Source organism: Astatotilapia calliptera, chromosome 17 (genome assembly GCF_964374335.1).
Source record: "Astatotilapia calliptera chromosome 17, fAstCal68.1, whole genome shotgun sequence".
Lineage (NCBI taxonomy): Eukaryota > Metazoa > Chordata > Actinopteri > Cichliformes > Cichlidae > Astatotilapia > Astatotilapia calliptera.
In genome coordinates this window covers 10,343,595-10,369,302 of record NC_137438.1, presented here as the reverse complement: position 1 = coordinate 10,369,302, position 25,708 = coordinate 10,343,595, and the positions used below count along the sequence as shown (strand labels likewise).

The following is a 25,708-nucleotide window of genomic DNA, read 5'->3' as shown; positions in this document are numbered from 1 at the left end:
CAAACACACAGGTGGATTTTATTTATTCATTTGTTTTTAAAGGAACACGTAACGCCCGTTTTTGGTAGAATTTGGTGGACTCTTCTGGTGTTTACCTTGTAAGATCTTCTGTGCATTGGCAGTGTAGCCGTGCGCATTGCGTGCAACGTTGCGTGCAGCCTCCAGGTGGCGCAGCATGATGTCACAGCCCTGGTCGCTGGTCTCCCAGAGCTCCACCCCGTCAGGTGCAATTGAAGGACGCTCCATCAGCGTGAGGAATGGCAGGAGGAGGGGCACACAGACCACCGGAGGAGAGGAGGCTGCAGCAGAGTGAGGTTAGTAGAGTTTATGAGCGCCATAAAAAACATAAACACTGACTTTTGCTTTTTTTAAACTGTAAATATAGAAAAAAAAATAATGCAATGTTCATCCTTACTGGCTGAATTTGAACAAAAGGGTTTTTTATAGCAACAGTAACCCTTTTATAAGACAATGCTTAGGATCTACTTACCCCATGTATTTTATTAAAAAGACGAAACAAAATATACTCAATTTATTTGATGATGTTTCATTTATGAACAATAGGATATATATATTTTAAATTACAGTAATGCTATCATCCAAATTCTCACATTCACCAGCAACTGTATCAGGCACACCTGTTCAACTGCTCCTTTACACAAATGTCTAGTCAGCCAATCACATGGCAGCAACTTGATGCATTTAGTCATGTAGACGTGGTCAAGGCGACCTGCTGAAGTTTAATTTGAACTTTAAAATGGGGAAGCGAGGTTATTTAAGTGACTTCGAACACGACATGTTTGTTGTTATAATATATACATTTTGTTCTTTTCGATATAGTCATACAGGCTACGATCAACTTGGCAACCGGCCCTTCCCCTACCTTCCCTGTGTGTTCATGCAGATTAAAGTTAAGTGTGGAAGAATTGGTTGCTGGCCAAAGAAAAGTGAAAAGATTTAGGGGCAAAACTAAGAGAGAAAAATAAAAATAAAGCAAAAACATATGCACCAAAATGTGTCAAATTAGCTGACACCTTAGTTATCGGGCTGCTGCTGCTGTACCGTTAACAGTAGCATCAACAACAACCCTCACAGTCACAGGAGGCTGCTGTAGCTAGCGGAGAGTGAGGTGGGCTGCCTGGAGCAAAAATGCCGTGGCAATCTTTTGTCCCAGTCCAGACCTGCTCATCATCTTACTTTCACCAGGAAAAACAAAGGTTGTTGATGAAAACTATGAAGTCAGTCGTGTGGTGTCTGGATTCTAAGTGACATGCACATCCTCGATACCCTTAATACAGCCCTGACTAACACAGAGATGGAGACCATGTAACCTGGATGCTACATTTTCAGAGAGTCCCAAAAACACAGCCTCACACTTCCTGTAAGTCTAAATGATGATTTGATGTAATTTCTTTTCTCTTTTTGGGAAATAATACATATTATATATTTAAGCTGTTATCAGTGGCTATAGGCTGTGTTTGTCCTCTTACCGGTGCCTTCGTACAGATTCTTGTAGAAAGGCTTGAGTGTTTTCTCGTAGCTGATAGCGGTCTGTGTGAAATTCCTTCGTAGAGTCGTCCATGTTTCCTCCAAACGACTGATCTACATCAACAACAAACATCAACTTTAAGAGTTTCAAACTACAATTAAATCTCTCCTTTTTGTTTTTTTACATGATAGAGAGATTCTAGTTGTCATATTCATGTGTGTGTCTATTCATATCATTGTGGGGACCATAAATTGGAAGTTTACTAAATTTATGGGGACCAAAATCCAGTTCCCACAAGTTTGAAGGCATTTTTGAGACTCAAAATGTGGCTTTAGTGTCATTGTTACGATTGGGTTATGCTTAGGGTTTAGGGCTAGGCATTCATTACCTGAGGCAGGTCCAGAGCTTTCATCAGGGCTGTGAAAGCAAACAGGTCCCCAACCGTGTCCTTCAGCTCTATAGCAACCAGAATGAGGCGATTTAAAGTGGAAGCCCGCTCCTCCACGCTACCCGTACATCCCAGAATATCCACAGCAACAGCTATTGCCATGGTGTGGTGCCTAGGAGACAGATGGAGGAGATGGGTGGATTACAAACAGCCCCCAACAGCAATGTCTTTTGTTCCTTATCTGATCGTCCAGCGGTGCAGTAGTCTAACTACAGACCTCACTGCCTGGAGGGGCGAGTTCCACGATGGGTTCCCCTGTACGATATACTGATATACCACCATGTTTAATGGTGGTATATCAGCTTCAGTTCAAACTTCTAACAACTAGTCCCTTAGTCATGCTGCGGGCTTCTCATGATGCACTGAGCTTTGTTCATCACTCTCCATGTCTTTATACACCTCTCTGCAATTAATCATTAGTTGTTATTAATCTCTGGCTCTCGCCCACATCTCGTCTTTGTCCTGTCTTCCTCCCCTCACCCAGAACTGGTCATGGCTGTCCTCCTTGAGTCTGCTGGAGGTTTCTTCCTGTTAAAAGGGACTTTTTGCTTGCCAGTGTCGCCAAGTGTTTGCTCGTACTGGGTCATTTGACTGTTTTATTGTAGGATCTTTATCTTAAAGTATAGAGCCCCTTGAGGCGGCTGCTGTTGTGATTTGGTTCTATACAATCAAAACAGAAGAGAATTGAATTGTGTCTGCTACTACCCCAAAAGAGCTAACCAATACAGTGTATTTACCTTTCCATCAGGTCCAGCCTCAGCTGACGACCGTGCGGCAATGTCACCAGCTCCAGACCGGAGGACACGCCCATTTGACCTTTAAGCTCTGGAGTCACTCCCAGTATCCTGGCAACCTGGTGGGAAGAAAAGAAATTTTACAAGTAGCTGTTAGAACAGTTTTCTGTTATAGTTTGTCACCCTGCTTCATTGGATGTGCCTAGCGCATGTGTTTGGATGAGGCAAAACATTTTATTTGGTTGTGTCTCTGCATCATGAAGATCATTTTTGTTCTGCAGCAGCATCATCAGGTGCAGGGTGGAAATCTAATTCTCTATAGTGCACAAACACACACACACACACAGAGGATCTGTGTGTCACAGCAGCAGTAAACATGTTTACCTGCAGATTAAATGCACGCGTCAGTGTCAGTTTTCATTTTCCCAGCACGGTGATGCTGTTTGCAGCACTTTCTGATATGTTATTATTAACAATGAATCATACCGGGTCTTTGCAGCACTAGTACATTTACTAAATTCTAAAACCATCAGTTACTGCCAGAGGTGGGAAGTAATGAAGTACAAATACTTAGTTTCTGTACTTCAGTAGAATTTTCAGGTATCTTGACTATTTATCTTTCTGACAACTTTTTATTTTTACTCTCTTAAATAAAAATCTGTACTTTCTTCTCCTTACATTTTCAAAACAGGCTCGTTACTATTGGTTTGATGCATTTTGAGGTGTGAGGCAAACCTTTTTTTACGTCACTCCATCAAACCAATTTGAGCCTAAACAGTAACACGTGAAAGACAATTCTGTTTGTGTATTAATCACGAGGTTGTATAAAAAGACGAAAGAGGTAAAATCATGTACCATAGTCGGGAATTAAAGTGGGCTGGTGTTTTGGGGTGAGTTTTTTTGTTTTGTGCTTTTTGGGCACGACACCAGAACGACTGCAGGTGCGCACAAGTGCTACAAAGGAGGAACGAAGAGTGAGAGGAGCAAAACGAGTATCTTTTTTAAATAATTCTATCAGCTTAACAAACATCAGCAAGCACACAAACTGCTTGTGTGCAGTTTGTTGCACAGTGTGTTGCTAGCTAAAGGTCCAGCTGCTGTATTTCACAAGGAGAGAAAAGAAAGAGCTCACCCAGAGATGGAGAAAGATAAGACAGGACAGGAGAGGAAGAACAGGTTAGATGTAAAGGTAAGCATGCTCAGTGGGATTTGATATACTGGAAAAGCTTTAATATAAATCCTCATGTTTTAACCCAAATATTATGTGTGCACATGTCACATTACGCTTTATCATAATGCGAAACTACTGCTAATCAAACTGAGGCAGACTGTTTTTTAAGAATTGGATGAAGATCCTCTGCAGGTAGTGAAGATAAAAACAGGTTAGTTTGCTGTACTGTGATGGATTAAAAGTAAAGAACAGTGTGTGACTGGTGCACAGTGGCTGTGTTTCATGGTCAGAGTTAGATTATATCAGGTACAGCACAGATGAATTTGAAGTTAAGCTAATGATGCTGAGATTCATTCATCAAATTCCACCTTCACCAACTTTATACTGTCTAATATAAAGACAGTACAAACAGTGTAGAGGATGGAACAGGACAACTCATAAAACATCTGCTTACATCTTAAATTGAGGTGTGTAAATCCACAAAGGGCAGTAAACCTCAGAGCAGTAGCCCAGATCAGCTGATCACAGCCTGTACACAAAGAAACTCACTGCAGCCCTCAATAGAAATTGTGATTCTTTTCTCCACGCTGAGCGACGACAGCTGATGTTAGAGTTTCACCACACGCTCAATCCCACTTTAACCTCTTCCCTACTCACAGTCAACAACGCAGGCAACAGAAAATAGAAATATTCTTTTATTTTCCTTCTTTTTCACTGCTCACTTTCTACTTAAGTAGTTGTTTCATAACAAGCTTCCTTTGTTTTTGTTTATATATTATATATATATATATATATATATATATATATATATATATATATATATATATATATATATATAGTAGTCACGACCAACTAACTAATTAAAAAAAGAAAAGCTCTAAAGCATCCAGAAAATCAGTCTATAAAAAGAAAAAAATCAGGAAGACGAAAGATAATGACTTTGCAGAGGAGGATATAACCATGTGAAAAATAAATTACGGTTGTTATATTTAGGTTTAGAGAGAGTGTATGTATACCTGGCAGTCAGCCATCAGCAGGTGTCTGGCTAGGCTGTGGTGATTGTGGCTGAGCACCAGCTCCTTTGCTCTCTTCAGAACCGCCATCTCCAGTGGTTTGTTTTCTAGAGGCAGAAGTCGCGAGTCGAACTCTGCTGGCCTGAACATGGACTCCGTCTCTATGACAGGCCGCTGAAAACTACTCCTCTCTTTTTTCCTCCTCTTATCCTTCTCCTCGTCTTTCCCTGCATCTTCATCCTCTTCTTCACTGGTGTTTTCCAAGGCTGCGATAGCATGATGGTAGGAGCTTCTGTCTCCTGACACCTCCTCCTCCTCTTTCCCCATCTCCCCTTCTCTCTTCAGTCTCTCCACATAGCTGCAGAGTGTTAGCTGAGCTTCACGGCTGTGCTCTGTGATGGGGTTAGCAGAGTTTGACGATTCCCACTCCAGAGGGCTGCAGGACCTCAGGTCTGCAGGGCTGGGCTGCAGTCTTTCACCCTGTCCTGTTATTGTCTCTGAATCGGGACACTTAGCAGCATCAGCAGGTGAAACTAGAGACCCAGAGGAGCAGCAGGAGTCTGCAGGCAGCCGTAGATGTTGCAATTTCAGGGGCTTCACTGGAGGAACAGGAGGGCCTGCAGTGGCTGTCGAATAACAAACACATCCATCTATAATGTTGCATTTGAAAATAAAAGTCAATATTGATGTAAACAGATGTTTACCATCCAATAATAATCAAATAACTTTGCATAAATATATTTAAAAAAGATATATAAAATAAAAGGATACCTCCACCCGCCCAGGAAGAATCAGGGGTTTCTACACGTCTGGGCTCCTGTGGAGGTGCAGCCAGTCTGGGAGAGACACAGGAGGTGTCTGTGAGGTTTGAGGAGCTGGAGGAGGGAACTCTAGCCTGAGGACAAGAGGAGTGAGCCAGCCTAGCCAGAGGAACCTTGCTGGGTTTGGGAGGCGGTTTAGGACACAGCTGGCTGTCAGAGCCCCGGATCGCTTGGCCTGGAGGAACACGAGTGCCGTAAAGGTTACACAAAAGCTGTTTTGGCTTTTATACATATAAAGACTTGGAACGTTTTTAAGTATCTAATATTACAACCCCTCTGACTTTTTAACATGTTTAAGATATTATTATTTAAATTCAAATACAATGAAAAGCATGCATCACACTCAGATTTCAGCTATATTATCAGATTGTGAATTAGAGCACAGAGCCCCAGCAGAACAGGAGGAAAATTCATTGTCTAACATTCAAGCAATGGCAGGAGCAGCCCGGGAGAGTGTATTATATTACACCCACATACTTAGGAAGGCACAACGGCTGATTAATTTTAAAACCCCCACGTGGGCTTTTATTGGCTCTTAGCAAGCACCACACAGTTATTTTTAGCCTGATAATCAGTCCAAACTGCCACTTTGTTTAGCTTCATTATTTCTATACCGTTCAGATGCCTGGACCAAGGCTACTTTATTTCATCCTCGATTGCTATTCTTGTCATTTTTTCCTCCATCAAAGTGATAAAGTGGTTTTGTTTGCAGGATTAAAAATAAAGAAAGAGGTGAAAAGTACCAACATTTAGAAGTCAGTACATTTTGGATTTGTCCATAAACCGTCATTATGACGCAGGGCAAACTTGTCATCTTGCATCTAATCTTTATAAATTCATACCAAAACAAAAATTGGAGACATCATCATGATGTTCTCAACAAAATATCAAACTCAATCCCTGGATCAGGCCATCCTTGTCCTTTGGGACTTGATTTATACAACCTGTATAGGGAACTTTTAGTCTTGGCAGAGCTGTGGGCGCTCAGGCTGCTTTTGTTAATTGCAGTTTTTTCTCAATTGTTCTGTTTGTAGCTCTGTGTCTAGCATGAGTGCTGCTCTATACTGTACATTTTATGCACTATGACCAAGCAAATCTATTTTAATCTATTTTACAGTTAACATTAAAAGTTAATACTGATAAAGAGGACAGTAATACTACAAATAAAGCCAAACACCTATTTGTATCACATGTCTTGCAATTGTTAGGCTTAATAGACTCTATTAGGGGCGATCGTGGCTCAAGAATTGTCAGTTTGTCTTGTAATCGGAAGGTTGCTGGTTCGAGCCCCGGCTTCGACAGTCTCGGTCGTTGTGTCCTTGGGCAAGACACTTCACCCGTTGCTTACTGGTGGTGGTCAGAGGGCCCGGTGGCGCCAGTGTCCGGCAGCCTCGCCTCTGTCAGTGCGCCCCAGGGTGGCTGTGGCTACAATGTAGCTTGCCATCACCAGTGTGTGAATGTGTGTGAATGGGCGAATGACTGAATGTGTAAAGCGCTTTGGGGTCCTTAGGGACTAGTAAAGCACTGTACAAATACAGGCCATTTACCATTTTCTATTATATGAACCACTATACGTAAAAGTCTTCAGGGATTCGTCTGTATAAACGCAATGATCGCTGAAGAAACTCATCTGTATACTGCTGGTTCTTCTCCACCAAAATATTTGTATACCTGCTAGAGGCTCTGCTGATTTCCGTGGGAAAGAGGGGCTCAGCAGTGGCTCGCTGCCTGTCCGAAACACCGGCGACTTGGAGTTTGGGCTGGGAAGGAGCGAGTCAGGTGTCTGCAGGGGCTGCGGTTTGGATCCTGAAGACGGAACAAAATTACAGAAGATGGAGTTAAAGAGATGAAAGAGAAGATAATGAGACAGTGGGTAAATAGAAATAAATTTAAAAAAAAGGTTACAAAAAAAAAAAGGAAAAGATGAGGTGGAGGTGGGGAGGAAAGGAAATAATTTTTAAAAAAAGGCACTGAGTTGATTAGAATTCCCACTTTTGTTTTTGAGGTCTCATATACATTAGATCAGTTTGTAAAAATTAGATACAACAGATACAGAGAAAAATAAAGGATTCAAAATACTTCAAGCCACTAAGATCTATTAATCTCATTTTCTTCCACTTAACCGATTCATGGAGGCAGCAGCCTAAGCAGAGAAACCCAGACCGCTCTCTCCCCAGACCCCCTCTAGCTTATCATCTCTGCAGCATGTCTGGACGTCCTGCCCTGAGACATCCTCCCAGCAGAACATGCCCCAAACACCTCACTTAGGAGGCATCCTTGTCAGACACTCAAACCACCTCAATGGGCTCCTTTTGATGTGGAGGAGCGGTGGCGAGAAAAACCCCCCAAAACAACCGGCAGACACGTGTGACTGTGGATGCGAGTGTATAACAGATGTAATTGGAAGAGCATAAATTAGTACATATAGTTTATGTATTAAACTTTTTAGAGTTAATTGGAGAGATGTAATCCTAATCCGTGGCTCGTGAGCTGCAGGTTGCTGACCTCTGACTTACAGAGAGCACGGCTGCCCTTTGGAGAAAGTTCATTTCTGCTGCTCGTGTCCATGACCTCATTCTTTCGGTCTCTACCAGAGCTGAGGAGTTTGGGTCGAGTGGTAAATCGACAGCTTCGCTTTTACACTCAGCTCTCTCTGAGTGTTTATTATACAGATGTGTAATTATAATAAAAACTTTCAGCCTCTCCTCAAAGGTCACACAGCTTTTCAGAACCTCCTAGCTTTTACTTACCAAGAGGAAGGAAGCTTTCTGATTGGTGCGCCTTGAGTGGGTGTCGCCGCTCCTGGACTTGATTGAGACTTGCTGGTTGGCTGCCGCAGCGATCCTTCAACCTGAAAGAGGAGGAAGGGCGATAAAAACATCCCACTCACACATGGGCATCGGATAAACCTCTTACAAATATTTCCAATATAATAATAAAAAGGTACCATTAGTATTCAAAAAAAAAGTAAATCACGTTATAAACACTAATCCTTTCATCCCTTCTTTGACTTTTTAAAAAGCCTTTTCTCTGTCCATATATCCTCTTGTTCATCTCTGTGTTCTGTTTTACTCTCAGCTCTGTATTTATTATCCCCTCACAGCTGGTCTGACCTCTCTCAGATAGATACAGAACCCTGTTTAATGTCTGTGTGCATTGAAATTGCACACAGACAACAGCTCTTCATTTACAGAGGACGTATGATGTGTATGGGACATGTGTATGTGCGAACTTCAGTCAGAACGATTGAATGTAAACAGCTCAGTGCAAAGAGTAAAACCTTAAAAGCAGAACGATGTGTGGAGGTGGAGACTGTGCAAAGGTGGGTCTCTACTATTCAAACACAGCAGACAGATTGGTATTTGGTCTGTAGCCCACTATCCACTTGCAGTAATAGGCTTATATTAATCAAATCCAAGAAATCTCACATGCTCAGTGGAACAACAACCACGTTATGAGAGCCAGCGAGGAATTACAGTGTTCAGGTGTTAATTAGTGTGTTTGCGTGTGTTTCTAGAGTGCAAACCTGAGCTGGCTGCCTCGGGCAATGCCATTGTCCTGGCAGTGTGTGCTGTCGTGCATGGCCTGTGTGTTGTCGTATGTGTGTCCGTTGGTAATATTGAGGCTGAGGCGTTTCTGGTTCCGCCTCTCCTGCGACATCAGCCTCTCCCGGTGACTGCTCGACAGTCCGTGCTTTTCCTCTAAGCAGCGCAGCGGCAGCCCCCGGTTGATTGGCTGGAAGATGATGGCCCCTACCACCTTCAATGTGTGGGCGGAAGAACAGATAAGGTGACCTAAAGAAACCTCAACATATTTTATTTATCTGCGACTATATTTATCTCACAAGCTTGAAACTCTTAGCACTTAAACACAACTTACTATTAACTACCAAAAGTTTTTCTTTTATGTGCTATAATGAGGAAAACCACCAACCAGAACAATAACAGTATAAAATAAACTTTGAAGCAAGATTAATTAAAAGAAAAATAGTGACTAAACCCACCTGTGAGACAGGTTTTCTGTTGCCAACATAGTATCTGATGAGTGCAGGGATGCTGTCGAACCCTTCTCTGTCTAGGCGGTACTCAACTCTGGAGTAAGCTTCATTCAGCATCACGACCTGAAGGCGACAGGCAAAATAACAGACCTAGCTATTGTACCTTTTATATACTCTAGTCAAATATTCACCTCAGTGTAGCTGGAAGCTCATATGTACCTTCTTGTTAATTTTAAAGTGCTGAGCAGTGTTTCGCCATTGGCATGTGAGAACGTAACTTCCTGGTAAAGACAGCGAATCACGGATCAGGAAGTCTCCATCTCGCTGCACCAGGTTTTCTGCAACCTGCAAAAAGAAATAAGTGACACACGGGCACACTCAACTTTACGCAGCCATGACATTAGAGGACTTTACGTTGTCTCACTCACTTCCTGGTGACTTACCGTTAACGATAACAACTACATGCCTAACCGTTACCCTTACCTTAACCTTAAGACATGTCCTAACCTGAAAATTCATAGATGATGTTGGCCCCTGAGAAAGCCCAGCCTGCATCACGTGACTGTTCAAACAGATTTAGGAGCCCATAATAACCGGCCCACACACACACGAACACCTACAGTGGCCCACAGTGATTGTTTACAATACAAACGTTTAATGGTAGGCTAGTACCAGCTTTGCGAGCTTAGTGATGGTTATGTAAGACACGAGGACCATTCCAATTTATCCAGTTAGTGACCTAGACGCTTAAGGGACAGTTTCATGTAGAATCACATTCATTTCACGCTAAAACCTTTATATGGGAAATCAAAATAATAAAGCTTTAATCCAGAAAACTTTTCAGTGTTTTTGTGCATCTATCAATGCACAAGTCAAATGACAACATTTTTGACAAGCTTGATCCCTGTTTATCATTTACCACAGAAAAAATGAGACCTATTATCAAAGTAACTCGGTGGTTAAAAATTAGCCTTCTCTTATGGAAAGAAAATTAAGCCTTTTCTTTCCATAAGAGATCTCAAGATTGTCATTCATGACCTAATCTCCTCCTCCTGGACTACTGCAAATCACTTTACACGGGTCTCAGTCAGTTGTAGGCTCCTCACAGGCACCCGAAGAAGAAGAAGAAGAAAAAAAGAGATCATATTTCACCTGTTTTAGCTCCTTCCAGCTCAGTCTACTCTCTGTGTTTGCCCCTGAACTGTGGAACAGCATTTCCTTCAAATGACTGATAAAACTAGACTGAACACATATATTTATTTATTGGCTTTTGATTCTTATGGTCATTATATGTGCCTATGTAAGCCATGACTGTTTATATTTACCACCTACTAGCATGTATTTTACTTATTTTTATCCATTCTGTCTTTTAAAGAGCACCTTGGCCAGTGTCAACTGTTGGATGTGTTATAAAGTATTATAAAGCACTGTTAAATGCATTTTAAAAATAAATTTGACTTTCATTTATTATATGATTAAAAAAAAAACCCGATATTTCTTTGACCGTTTACACATGCAGTGCTCTTTATTTCCCTGCCTTGTTACATTTATTGGTTCTCGCTCGCTCTTCTCGAACACATACACTCTCTGTCATCCACAGTTTCAGACTTTAATTAAGCAAATGTTTGTATAAGTTAGAACGGTGGTTTAGCTTAGCCAAGGGAAGCAGCTTATTAAAAAAGATTACATCTCAGTGCTGGTTTTCAGGGGAACACACAAGATCTCTCTCTCACATATGCGCGCACACACAACACACATAAACACACCATACAGAATGAAGCCTTTCTTTCTGTCAGCGCTGCTGCAGGGGCCACTCTTTACGCAACAGTCTTCCTGTAAGCACCATGTGTGTAGCATGGAAGACTAATAATAGGTAATCTGGTTCAACAAGTTTCTAACCTGGCTTTTAAAAGGAGGGACTTGTGACTCAGATTTGTGTGCGAGCAGTGTTACCTGTCTGGGAATCGATCCGTGGTACCACGCGTGACTTCTCGGCTCCTCGCAGTCCATCTTCAGTTCTTCCTCGAGCTCCTTGCGAAGTTTCTCTGAAGGACAGTCCAGGATGAACTGATCTCTGGAGAACTGGAATAAAAGCAGAAAAAGCTGATTTTGTAACTTTATCCTGCATAGCTGAGAAACCCAAAGACAGATGACAGAAATTCAACATCCACATATTTAATTTATTTATTTATTTCAACAAAGTAAAAAAGGAAGCAGGAAAAAATAGGAAACTTTTGACTGATTTGTTTAAAGTCGCCTCTGCTGTTCTACAGTAAAACAACACCAAATAAAACACCGCAGAGCCGGGATAGGTAGAAACCAGGACTGTAATCTAATTCCAGTGAGATTACTGAAACTATTGATCAGCCACTTTAATCCCAGCAAAGCCCAAAAAGGTTGCCTAAATGGAAAGTAAAGGACAGACAGCTCTGTTAACCCTGACGGGATGTCGAGTCAACACAACCACCTGAACCACAACACACACACCCCAAAACACCACACACACACACACACTTACATGACAGCTGCTTGGTCTCTCCATCCTGCCACCTTTCTCTGATCTTCAATAACAAACTTCATAGCAGACACATTAAAACTCACGCACACTATAGTTAAGTCTCTTCTGTTTGCTCAAACAACAAGCCCGCACACAGCCTCTGTCTGCGTCTGCCTCCTCTGTGATTTTCTCCTTTATCACTTCCTTTCTTGCCTTCGTCCAGAGTCATTCAAAGAAATGTCATCATCCTGACACCGCCCAGCTACCCAGACCGGCCTCTATGCACACCTTCACCTAACGTAGACAAGTACACGCACGCACACGCACCCACAGACACACACACCTCTGAGTGACGCATAAACTTATCTAAACTAAACCTTTTTTCTTTTTAACCCATTACTGCTACACTCAGTCAGTTTATTCTATACTTTTGCATTTCAATCATTTAAATGTCAGTACAAATGTCTTGAGCTATTTATTTATCCAAGCAGCAGGACTTTATTCTAATTTTTTTCAAATGGCCCAGAGCAATATTCCTCCAGACGTTCTGAAGGGATTTCCAAATGGTTCTTTAGACATTGGCTGCTTTTTCACTCATTTGCACTCTAGTCCAGCGGTCTCCAACCTTTTTTGCGCCACCGACCGGTTTATGCCCGACAATATTTTCACGGACCAGCCTTTAAGGTGTCGCGGATAAATACAACAAAATAAAACTAGTACCGGTACCGAAAAAAAAGAAGATTTATTCATAACACACGTGAAAAGACCAAGGAAAACCGAGTTAACGATAAAAATGATAACAAAATAACGCTGAAAACCGATAAAAACCCTGAAAACTATACATTTCACACCTGAGCCTCAACTCTCGCGGCCCGGTACCAAACGACTCACGGACCGGTACTGGTCCCAGGCCCGGGGGTTGGGGACCGCTGCTCTAGTCCTTGTATCCGTCACTGACCTCACTGACCTGTATCATTTGAGCATAAAACACCTAACTGTATGGACAAACCAGTGTTGTGTCTAAACAACACTGGCTGTGTAGACATAACACTGGTTTTATGCTGGTTGTATGTTTGTCAAACTGCTTCTAACACAGGTTAGTATTAAAATTGTATTTTCATACCAACAGGTGATTCCCAAAGGGTTATACGCTGAAAACATGGAATGTCTTGGCATGTTGTGCAGCATGTCCATGAAAAAAGAAAATGTTAGGAAAAATGGAACATAAAAAAGTGTAAAGCCTAAAAATTCCCTACAGCATGAACAGTATCTGAAAGTCATGTACTTTCAGATACTGAAAGTACATGACTTGCGGTGCTACTTGTACGGCCGCAAGTAAAGTACTACTTGTGGCCGGTCCAGACGGAGTACCTGGCAAGGTACTAAGAGCATGTGCCCACCAGCTCACCCTCATCTTCACCAGACTCTTCAACCTCTCACTGGATCAGGCAGCCATCCCATCCTGTCTAAAATCAGCCACAATCATCCCAGTGCCAAAGAAGTCTCCCATCTCCAGCCTGAATGATTACCGCCCTCACACCGGTAATCATGAAATGCTTCGAGAGACTAGTCCTTCAGCACATCAAGGATTACCTCCCCCCAGAATTCGACCCCCACCAGTTTGCATACAGATCCACAGAAGACGCCATCGCCACAGCCCTCCACGCTGTGCTGAGTCACCTAGAGCAGCGGCAGAGCTACGTCCGAATGCTCTTCGTGGACTACAGCTCAGCCTTTAATACAATCATCCCGGACATCCTCATCACCAAACTGGTCACTCTTGGCCTCCCTCCTCTCACATGTGCCTGGATAAAGGACTTTCTCACAAACCGGCCCCAAACTGTAAGACCTGGCCCTCATCTCTCCTCCACTCGCACACTGAGCACCGGCTCCCCACAGGGCTGTGTGCTGAGCCCCCTCCTGTATTCTCTCTACACCCACGACTGCAGTCCGACCCACAACAACAATCTCATCATCAAGTTTGCTGATGACACCACGGTAGTCGGACTCATCTCAAAGGCAGACGAGGCAGAGTACAGAGAGGAAGTCCTGAAGTTGGCAGCCTGGTGTTCAGAAAACAACCTGACACTGAACACTAAGAAAACCAAAGAGCTCATTGTTGACTTCAGGAGACACAGCACTGACTTGGCCCCCGTTTACATCAACGGGGAGTGTGTGGATGTGTGGAGAGGGTCCACACCTTCCAGTTCCTTGGTGTCCTCATCTCTGCTGACATCTCCTGGACAGACAACATCTCAGCGGTCATCAAGAAGGCCCAACAGTGGCTGCACTCCCTGAGAGTCCTCAGGAAGTACAAGCTGAACTCCAACCTGCTGCTGACCTTCTACTGCTCATCCATTGAGAGCCTGCTAACCTACTGCATCACGGTATGGTACGGCAGCTGCACCAAGGCGGATAGAGTGAGGCTTCAGAGTGTGGTCAAGACAGCACAGAAGATCATCGGCTGCCCTCTCCCCTCCCTGATGGACATTTATTCCTCCCGCTGTCTCAGCAGAGCAGCAAACATCATCAAGGACAGCTCCCACCCTGGTTTCAACATGTTCAGCCTGCTTCCCTCAGAGAAGCGCTACAGGTGCATCAACACAAAAACCCACAGACTCAAAAACAGTTCCCTCCCCAAAGCCATAACCACCCTGAACTCACACATGCACCGATAACACAGCCCCCCCCCCCCCCCTTCATGTTTGCACTGAGTAGGAGATGCTCTGTATCTCATTGTACAACTGTATATTGACAATAAAGGCATTCTATTCTATTCTACTTAAGAAGTAGGGGGAAACAGCAAAGCCCCTAAGAGAAGCAACTGGCCCTTTAAGTTGATCTACTGTTCACCGAAGCCTCATCAGAAATGGTCTCTGTGGCTGTCAGAAAGTCCTTATTAACTGAGGGAAACAGGGAGAATAGGGCTGAGGTTTTGCCAAATTACACAAGAACTGGACTGAAAGTCTGTGGCAACAAGACTTGTAGAGCGATGGATCCAAATTGGCAACTTTTAGTTAAAATTGCTGTCAACGTGGTCCGAAAAAAGGAGAGAGGTACCACAAGGAGCGTCTACCTCCATCTTTAAAACACGATGGAGGATCTGTCAGGGTTTGGGATGCGTTTGTGGTGCCGGGGATATTGTTACAATTGAATAAATGTAGAAAAGAATCATCAGATTTTTTAGCATGACAAACACTGCCAATGTAATGATGATGATGATGATGACCGAAGTTAGGCAACTGTTATGATGATGATAAATACATATTTACATGTCTCACAGCCTCTGGGGTAACAGTACTGGCTCAGGTTCAGGTACAGTTACAGGTAAAGTTTCAACTGACAGTCTTCAGCTAAAAGTCTGAAGACTGAAGGTCGTCATGGACAAGCTCTCAGAAGAAGGCTTTGATCCAAGAAGAAGAAGAAGAAGAGGTTTGAGGTAGAACACTGAGGAAAAAAGCAAACACGCTCACACAAACAGGAATTACTAATCCATGTCCATGCAGGAAACTTGGAATATCATATCTGTGCCATTTTTATCTCTCTGCGGCTACACTAGCTCTCTTCCTCTCTAAAGTCATTAGAATAGACCCCCTGCCCCGAGTCTCCATACATGACAGAAAATCAAAGTGTCACATTACAGCAAATATTAAACTGATCACTGGCTTGGCACCATGGTGCACATCCAACAATTTACTTTATTTCCAGTTTGAACCAGAAACACTGTGTATGTGTGTGTGTAGCAGTGGAAAATACTTGGGGCGGTGTAATTGTGCTGTCACTAAGTCTCCTGGGCTCGTGTTTTTTTCCTGCCATTTTTTAAACAAAAGATTCAATGAGTAAGTAAATGATAGCAGACAGTCTGAATTACACGATCATTTTATTGGAGCTTTCTCTTATCAATCAACATTAACAGTTGGTGCCATTGGAGTAAGCTAATGGTCTATCTAACATCTGTCTTTCTAACATCTGACTGACAGACAAACATTTGCTCATAGATGCACTTTTTGTTGTTATATTTACTTATAGATCATCCATTTGGATATGTCTCCGACAGGGACAACACGTGGACAGAGATAGGCTGGGACCAAACTACAACTCCAAATTCATGCACCTTTCTTTTGTTTCACTTTTTGTTTTGCTTTTAATCATTTTCTTTCCTTAGGTGCTGTGATGTGTTAAAACAGGATACACTACACCCATAACGCACGGCTTGCAGCATGTTTTTCCGGTTGTACGGGCATTGCGCAACAATTTTAAAATGCACATGATCAACTGTAATAACTGAAAACATGACGGCTGCTGGTTTGTATTATTCCCAGCTTATCTGGATTTGTTACCGACTCCACTCGCATTTGTGATTCTCACATTTATTTCAAAAGACATAATACGTTGCTTTTACGTCTGCAGTCTCAGTGCCAACAGACTGATGAATGAAAGCGCGGGAGAGCTGGTGAGAAGAGGGATGCACGGCAGCGGCAAGGATGACATGTACATATAAAGTTGAACAGTGATTAATGGAGATGGGGATACATGGTTAATGCAAATTAACAGAAGAGTGAAAGAGCACAGAAAGAAAAATTGAAGAGAAACTGAAGGAATAAGAGGAAGGAAGCAGAGAAGGAAATAGGAGGGAGGAGATGGATATATTGGATGTGAGGTTTTGTTTAATAGCCTGGCCTTTAATAAGATCCTGCAATATGATGTCATCCTCAGAGAGTGGCTACATTTATACCGTACCAGCCTGTGTGTGGACCACAACACAGCAGTGAAGTACAGTGAACTGGACTGGCCTGCTTCATGGCCTACAGCCTTTCCTTCTAGCGTGAATGACTTCAGTTGTGACAAAATATGGGATAAACAATACACTGACGCCAAGCTTCATTTCATATGAACTGCAAAACTTGCTCAGCGTTATCCCATGGTGATGCTTACCGTTGAAACACACATTGAAATCAAAATAAAACCCATGCATTAAGGTAAACGTTCTTCTTAAGTTAGCAAAATCTCCTGACATTCCCCATACAAATTAATGATAATTTGTATCAAATCATAAAATTTTGGATTCAGTGAATTTCGGTCCAGTTCTTGTGTAATTCAGCCTTTTCTCAGTCCTTTCATTAAGAATGATTTCGTAACAGCCACTGAGACCGTTTCTAATGAGGATACACTGCACACCATGCACCAAGTTTTCAGCTAACAGCATTTTGGGAGCCTCCTTGTTGTTGGAAAAATCCTATTTTATGCCTGTTCAACTGTTATCTTTGGTATTTTTCATAGCTTAAACTAAAGAAATGGGAATAAATGATGTCCCAAAAGGATGATTCTGTTCATCTGGACGTAATGTTTTCAGTGGGAGAAACGTTTCGTCACTCATCCAAGTGACTTCTTTAGTCTCAGCCGACTGCAGGTTTCCACAACCTTAGTCAGTTCAGTTTTATTTATACAGCGCCAAATGACAGCAAAAGTCGCCTCAAGGTGCTTTATATGGTAAGGTAGACCCTGCAGCAAACGGTAAAAAACTGTACATTTGCACAATGACTGAAACTAGCCCACTGAATGAACAATGGGCTGTGAGGTGAGGTGACCATTGATAAACAACAGCACAGCGTGTTTTGGGGTTTAAAAGCCACAGAGACACGGTGTTTAGAAAAAATGTATCTCAGCTGTTCTGATACTCCTGACACATACAGGATCACTAAGGGTTTTCGCTTAGGTATCGGTTGTCCTTCTCTCTTAGATCGGCTGGAGCTTTCTTTTGGTGCCTTCCCAGCTTTGACGAATGTCCAGCCTGGATAACCACATTTACTCAGGGCCTTCTTGACGTGATGTTCTTCTGCTTCCCTGGCCGTTGTGTCTGTGGGGATGGTGTTCGCTCTGTGTTGCAGCGTGCTGATGACACACAATTTGTGATCCAGTGGATGATGAGAGTCAAACCTGACTGGATCAGTCCCTTAATACTGATCCATATGCGTAGGTTTACGGTACACATCAACTTTTAAAGGGGGCCTAAGGGTACATCTTTGCCATCTTACAATGCTGTGATTGCAACCATTCCCCAACTCTCTGTGAATGGTACTCATGGCCATGGATCAATGGTCTTTGATCAGTGGTTGTTGATCAATGGTCATGACAATTTGCATATTAATGATCAAGGGATCTGACCTCAAAGCCCATTGTTTATTAAGTGGCCTGGTTTCAGTCATTGTGCAAATGTACTGTTTATAAGATTGGGGAAACCTGCAGTCAGCAGAGACTGAAGAAGTCACTTGGATGAGTGAAGAAATGTTTCTCCCACTGAAAACGCTGCATCCAGATGAACAGAATCAACTTTTGGGATTTACTTACCTGGATGAGCATGCATCAAGATGAACAAATGATGTGTTTTTACAACAGACTGCTTGTAACAAGGCACCTAAAAATTGATTCTTTGTCATCTGTTATGTGTAGACAACAGTGATTCATCCCTCGAGTTGGTTATGTTTTGTGATTTCATAGCTCAGTGTTAAGCAGCTTAAAAAAAAAAAAAATCTGACATGCCACAGAAAATAATCTCCAACTAAAAACAAAGGTACTGTTAAAAAGGATCTCTGCAGTGATTGGATTTTCTTCTGATTTCATGGATTTGAAGATTGAAGGTACTTTTAACCCTTTAAAGGTTTCTCTATATATGGTGACGATGATACATTTCTGTAATAATCCAGTCGTGTGTGGCAACCATTCAGAAGCAGCGGCCACCTGGGTAAGCTGCTTGTCCTCACTTCACTGAACACAAAAGGCAAACAACCTTTTAACATCATAACTCTGATCCCTCATCACCTTACACACATGTAAAGTTACAAATACATTAGATGACGTTATAATCCTCACCTTACCTCAACTTATGCGGCTTATGAGCTGAAATAAAGCAGTGAACCTGAGATTCTTAGTTGATACCGCCAGCCTGCAGGATTGCAGATAACAAAAAACCCTGAAGACTGACTAGAAGAAGCAGCTCCATTTGAATCATGTTCAAATATGCAGCGGAGTCAGTATATTAACAATTCTTCAAACACCAACTAAAACACCGTAGAAGACCATAGAGGAAACTCTTCTGCTGCCTCAGTTGCAACACATTTCTTTCAAGAAGAAACAATAAAAACTATTGCCCTGGTCTCTGGTTGGGTCTCAAAATAATCTTTATCTGTGATGCTACACTGTACAGTGGGATTATGACCACTGCAACAGTATACAAGCAACGCAGCACCATAACAGACACATCATTACAATTATGGTGACGTCTGAGATCATTTTAGAGGTGAAGTCAGGCTATGCAGCTTTTCATCTTCTTTATTTCTATTTTTAGAATGCAACCAATTAGTATTATGAAAGTCTTGAGTTGCTAAAGGCAAAAGTTTTGAAAGTTCAACAAACAAAATGCTTAAATGAGAGTTGGGATACCCATCAAATGGGTTTCACTGGGGCAATCATCATTAAAATAACAACTCTTTGGTCTGCTGTATTTCTGGCATTTCCTTTTCTTTTCATCTCTCTTAACAATTTCAGTTTTTTCCTCCTCCCTCTCTTCATGCTACCATTTCCCACTGTGTCTACATACTGCATAGTATGCATCCCCAATCAAGTCACAAAGCTTTAAAAAGTGAATACATGAATGCAAACAGCAGTGCAGGTTGTGTCAAGAATACATGTAGAATTGAGGTGGGCTTAATGAGAATATTCCTGCTGAACAGTCATGCAGCATCCAAATGCTTTTCCTCAGAGCTTCAGTTTAGCTTTTTAGGGCCTGACAACAACACTGTGTTTGACTCTAACATTGAATTAAATGGGCATCATTACCGCTGAGGACAGTTGATAAAACCTAATAGCTGTTGGTGTTTTGATTTTCTATCTCTGCGTGTTGTCTTCGTCATCAAAAAGGTCCCTTCCTTTCCTGTTTACACACAACTAAATACAAACATCTTCCTGTGTTTAGGCCAGAGAGCATCTGATTGGTCAGCCTGGGGCAGCCAAAGAGGGTTCATCGTCAGTGCCATCTTAATTTGTTCTGTAAGCCACAATCTCAGCACCAGCATCGGTGCCTCACTAATGCTCTTGTGGAAGAGTGGGAACAAATCTCTGCAGCTAGGTTCCTGAACCTGTATGAACAACGACTGAATGGCTATAGCCTGTTCGTCATATACTGTGAAAGTCAAAAGAGGATTGCTTCCAGATTCAAATCCTACAGCGATAACTGAGGTCGACTGCCTCAAAGATACAGATGAGATTCATGCTTAGTGATGTAAAAAATTTTTTTAGAAACAGTAGAAAGGATTGATCTCCACCAATGAGCTAAGCCTGAAATAGCAACTGAGGGTTTTTAAGTTTTAGAGCATCATGTTTTAAGAGCTAAAGATGAATAATGGTTTCTGCTATACAACGATAGAGAAAGAACCTTATCATGCAACGGGATTAAGATAAAAAGAACTTTTTAATGCATCGTTTTACAGCAAATGTACACACAGAAGCAATCTAACTATGCATACAACCCAGCTATGTTGGATCATGGCAGCTAATGCAAACAAAAAAAACAAAAAACAAAAAAGTGTCAATGATGTGATCTAATAGCTAAGGATACCAGCACAAGTAAGCCTGAATCTCAGCAGGCACAGAAACAGGAAGCAGGGCCTCTGTGGATAAATGGCGACCTCCCAGAGAAACAGATGGAGGGGAGAATGAAAAGGGGAATGGAACAAAACCCCAGGCAATATGGAGTCAAAAGTAAAGACACAGAGAGACAGAGAGAAAATAGAAAAGCACTAATGAAGAGGATGAGGATGAGCTGGGGGAAAACTCACAAAAGAGACAGAAGAGCATGAGATGGATGGGAGCGGTGCTGTGCAGTTCTGGTTCTTGAGAAAACAACAAAGATATCAAATAAGGATAACAAGTTCACATTGCATCGAAGCATCATTTAAATGAACAGACTGGAGGATTCTTAAAATAACCAAGAGAGTGACAGACAGAACATCTCAGGTTTTATTCATTCAATTTCTAAATGAGCAGTAATGTAACTATTGGTCATTTATTTTCTCTCTGAAACAGAAGGTCTGGATAGACTGCACACAACAACAACAGCCATTAGAGGCAACTCTTAGTGAGAGGAAGTGCTGATGAACTGCCATATGCATTAAGTAGGAATCCAAGTTTTCCTGGATGGTTTGGATTGGTTTGAGAGCACAGAGTAATACTTTTCCCCCTCTTTGACAGCTTTCCATTTGAAGAGAAATGGATTTTAAGTGTTGCAGCGTGCTGATGACAGCACGCTGCAACATCAGCACGGCAAGGTTGAGAGTTGACCGGAGAAAATGCACACAAAAATATAGTCTGATGAAGATGCAATATGCTGAAAACTTCAGAACAACTTCTTGGCATACTTTGTGGTGAGATCAGTGTGTGCTCTTAGAAGATACATATAAAGACCTGTAAACAGACTTTATCCAGGCACAAAGTGCATTTTAGCAGCAGATGGAAATGTACAGGCTGATCCACAGAGGGACACACCACCCCACCTCAGCCTCCTGCCCCGCTGCTGCTCGCTGCATCCAATCAAGTAATGACATTCATACAATTTACTGATGTCATAAAGAAGACAAACTAGCACAAGCTGGTAATTTATCATTCACATGAGGACTACTACCCCTGTCCTGTTAACTGTCTAACCATCTCACCACTTCCTTCACACACAGCCTTAGCTGTCTGCCAGCACTAGTTATGGATGAAGCCAGCATATATCTCACAATCACACCCTCAGACAGACAGTCGCACAGTTGGCCATTTATGAGAGTGTCTGGTCTGACTAATAAAAGCCCAGTGTTCACAGTGAGAGCGATGGGAAAGAGAAGGACTATTTAGGCTGATTAGATTTTGCTCAGGCTGGAAGTGTTACCACGCACTTTTCAGACTGTTTTCTGCAGGGCAATATGTTGTTTTCTTTCCACCATCTCCTTGAAACAACAGGATGAAACGAGCCTTGAAAAGCACGCTTGCATTAAAGAATGTTTCTGAAGTTGCATGCTATTAATACTTTAAAGGCAAACAAACCTCTTACTTTTTAATCTGCCCCTGGACTAAGATCATCTCATGATGGACAACACCAGCATAAAGTCTGTAGCATGCAAGCATTCACAAAACACCTGCACATGGGCACTTACAGTTACACCTTGTATGATGAATTTTACACAAAGCAAAAGTACAAAACATGAAGATGAATTCAATGATAAAATAGGTAACATGGACACATTCTCACACACACTCTCCTGTGTTTCCTCACCTTTGCGCCGATGACAGAATTCTTGTGGTAGAAGCAACACAGAGCTGCTGTCAGGGCTTTGAGGTTGCATCTCTCCGACATTATCGACTCTATCTGCCGACACTAACGGGGTAACAAATGCTGCCTTCGGCCAGCTCAGTTAGATCTGCGGTCAAGGTGACTGAAGAACAACTTGAACGACAAGTTCCCAATGATTCCCATTTGCCTCTTCCAGTAAAACCTTCATTAAGAGTTACACAGATGGTCGAGTACTAACTCTGCAGCTGGATCAATATCACAAGTCAGAATTTTTCCAGTCTCTCAGACTAAGGAGTGAACATCTCCCCTGGGATAACTGTTACTAACATTCTGTCGTCTCTGCCTCTCTCCTCCACAGTCCCCGCAGAGTGAGCCCTCCACTTTCTCACACATTTTTTCTTTAAATTTCCCTTTTGCCCTGCCCCCCTAAGCTCCATATATGGGAGAGAGAAAGACCCATGTGAGGTGGTTTGCACCAATCAAGTGTTGATAAACTAGGAGTGACCCAAAGGCAGAGTCTCCCGCCTGCTCTCACTGCAAACACATGGGCAATGGAAAGAAAGCTGTGTACATCGGCTTTGCATCCTGTGCATGCATTCAGTATGACACTTCAAACCTAAACTGTTGCTATTGTTTCCCTCTGACTCAAAATCATTTTTTCAGAATTTGCACTGATTGTGCTGATTGGTTTGTTACTCAATTTAGTCTCTAAAGTGACAGTTTGACCAAAATACTGGCCAAATAATTATGTATGCCTTTTCTTTCTGAGTACTCACAGCTGTGGAGTTTCTGCATTACTACTTTAGGTTTATCTGCCTATCAAAAACAATGTCCAGCCCTTGTGCGACTGTCTTTCAGTCTCATATAGACGATGTTAACGTTTCCATAAGAGATGCTCTTTTTTGGTGTAAAGCCATGGTTGGAATTGTGGCTCTTCCAACTGCTCAAACCAGCAGTTTGAGAACAGAAAACACATCACAGAAGAAAAAAAAAAAACTAAAAGTATATCACTTCCACAGTTGGCAGTAAGTATTTTAAGAAAACAGCTATGAGTCACAAAGAAAGTTTCAATAGGAAATAGCTGCTGTTCAACCAGTGTTGTGTACTAAATAATCCACTTGGAGACAAAGGGAAGGGTCTGCTAAGAGTGAGTGCGCATGTGTGCTGTGGACTGATGCTGGCCACTTGTGTTACTTAATGCTTGTTGAGCAATTACGCCCACACACTGGTGAAACTCTTAGCTTTCACACCAGTTCACACACAGACCCATACTGACATCTGACATAAGGAAACTGGCCCCAAAGCAGGAAAGTGAAAAAAGTATATTGGCATGTTTCAGGCCAGTAAAACTTATCAACTTCTTCAGGGAAGAAAGTGAGGAAAACGGTTGGACAAACGTAACTAGATCCAGAGTGTACATGGCAGCGTACAAAGACAGAAAATAAAGAAATAACCATGAGTATACAGCACAAACACTACCATCTACAATGTAGCTTGCCATCACCATTGTGTGAATGTGTGTGCGAATGGGTGGATGACTGGTTGTGTAAAGCGCTTTGGGGTCCTTAGGGACTAGAAAAGCGCTATACAAATACAGGCCATTTACCATAAGAACAGCCACATGCACACAAAGACTAGACACACACTGAGGGTGACACGCCAGCAGCAACAAGTTGAAGGGAATATTCGGTCGCAGGAAACTGAGCCACTAATTACAGTGTGAACTCTCATGAGGACCCATGAAGGAAATACATGTAGAACATTCCCTAAGGCACCACATAGAGGCGCACACACTCCCACACAAACACACACACACACACACACACACACACACACACACACACACACACACACACACACACACACGACTGGCGACCACAGAAGCCCCAAATCACCAGCTAGGCTAAACGTCCACCTTAAAATACACACATCCGTCGCTCCAGGAATGCTTTGGAAAAACAGTGAAGGACAGAAATTGGGGCGCTGAGGTTCTATGTTTTCTATTTCTATCTGTTTGTTGGTTCTGTCAAATACGAGAGACTGTGCTGTTTCAGCAACCTAAGCTAATTACATGAAATATAATAAAATGGAAAATTGGGGATGAAAGAGGGCTATTTTCTATGTAAAAATTGGCTTAAATATGTAGTTTTATTTCAGGATGTATATTTTACTGTCCGGGGGGACTGAGAGAAACTATATGCAGTCAATGATGTTGAAAGTAAAGGATCTTTTCTCTTTTCATGATGTGTTAACAGAATATTTCACTCATCCTAGGATTTATTTTAACTTCTTTTGCCAAAGCCTGAATTGAAGTACCTAAAGACATACAAGGCCCCTAAATTTCCCAAAGTACAATAGGACAATGGGATGCTAATGTAAGCCTGAACTGCCACCAATATACAAAACTGATCAGAACAGTAGCAAAATATAAAGATGAGAAGTGCTTTCTACGAGAACGAACAAATACAAGTGATTCATCTTTCAGTTTGCATTTGTTCTATAAACACATCTCATACAATCTGCATCAAATTGCATTAGGTAGTAAACCTAATAAAGAATTCATGTCCAAATGTACTACACATCCATTTACAAGGTCACGATTCCCAACAGTCTCAATGATAAATACAGTAAAGGAGACATGCAGTAGGTACAGGTTTTACATTTCCTGACAGTGGCTGCAAGCTTGGTTGGCAGAAATTGGATTCTACGGTGCAGTATGATATCACACCACAATCGAAGCTTCACTGTCCTTCTGTACCAGTTAGGCAGCATTCATCACGCTTCCTCATCCCCTAATGCATCAATAAAATCAGTGACACTTCTATTCACCCTCTGGGTGAGTCTGTCACATGCACACATGTGCAGACTGTGTGTGTATATGAGGTGTTGGTGACTGAGTGATCAATAATATAATAGACTGGTGTCGAGCCGTACTGATTGGTTCAACGTGATCCTTATATAGTCAGTGAAAGCGCATGCAGTAAGAGGCTACAATACATCTTATGTGGGTCAAAAGAGAAACTAATTTGTTGGTGTATTTGCTTTTGTAAAGTACACTGGAGCACCAAAGTTCCATAAACTACAATTAAAAATACAAACTACTACTCATACTTATTTACTTTATTGTATACTTGAAAAACAAGAATACAAACATAACAATTTTACAAAGAGAAGATCAGCTTCACAGTTAATGCAAGAAGCATCTGATATT

General features: G+C 42.0%; 1 protein-coding gene across 5 annotated transcripts in view; it reads right to left on the bottom strand.

Moving 5' to 3' along the window:
* The window catches only part of bcar3 (BCAR3 adaptor protein, NSP family member), an 81,822-nt gene that overhangs the window by 2,271 nt on the left and 53,843 nt on the right, over nt 1-25,708 (bottom strand). For 4 of the 5 annotated variants that reach the window (XM_026146534.2, XM_080291574.1, XM_080291573.1 and 1 more), the window contains 12 exons: nt 11,627-11,755; nt 9,893-10,018; nt 9,680-9,796; nt 9,203-9,435; nt 8,427-8,527; nt 7,348-7,482; nt 5,627-5,851; nt 4,859-5,481; nt 2,675-2,790; nt 1,878-2,049; nt 1,491-1,602; nt 96-299 (listed from right to left, as the gene is read on the bottom strand). In XM_026146534.2, coding sequence (XP_026002319.2) covers nt 96-299; nt 1,491-1,602; nt 1,878-2,049; nt 2,675-2,790; nt 4,859-5,481; nt 5,627-5,851; nt 7,348-7,482; nt 8,427-8,527; nt 9,203-9,435; nt 9,680-9,796; nt 9,893-10,018; nt 11,627-11,755 — 2,293 coding nt within the window. Of the gene's footprint in view, nt 1-95; nt 300-1,490; nt 1,603-1,877; nt 2,050-2,674; nt 2,791-4,858; nt 5,482-5,626; nt 5,852-7,347; nt 7,483-8,426; nt 8,528-9,202; nt 9,436-9,679; nt 9,797-9,892; nt 10,019-11,626; nt 11,756-22,479; nt 22,860-25,708 lie in introns of those variants that run through there. The other variant, XM_026146537.2, reaches the window with a different exon arrangement.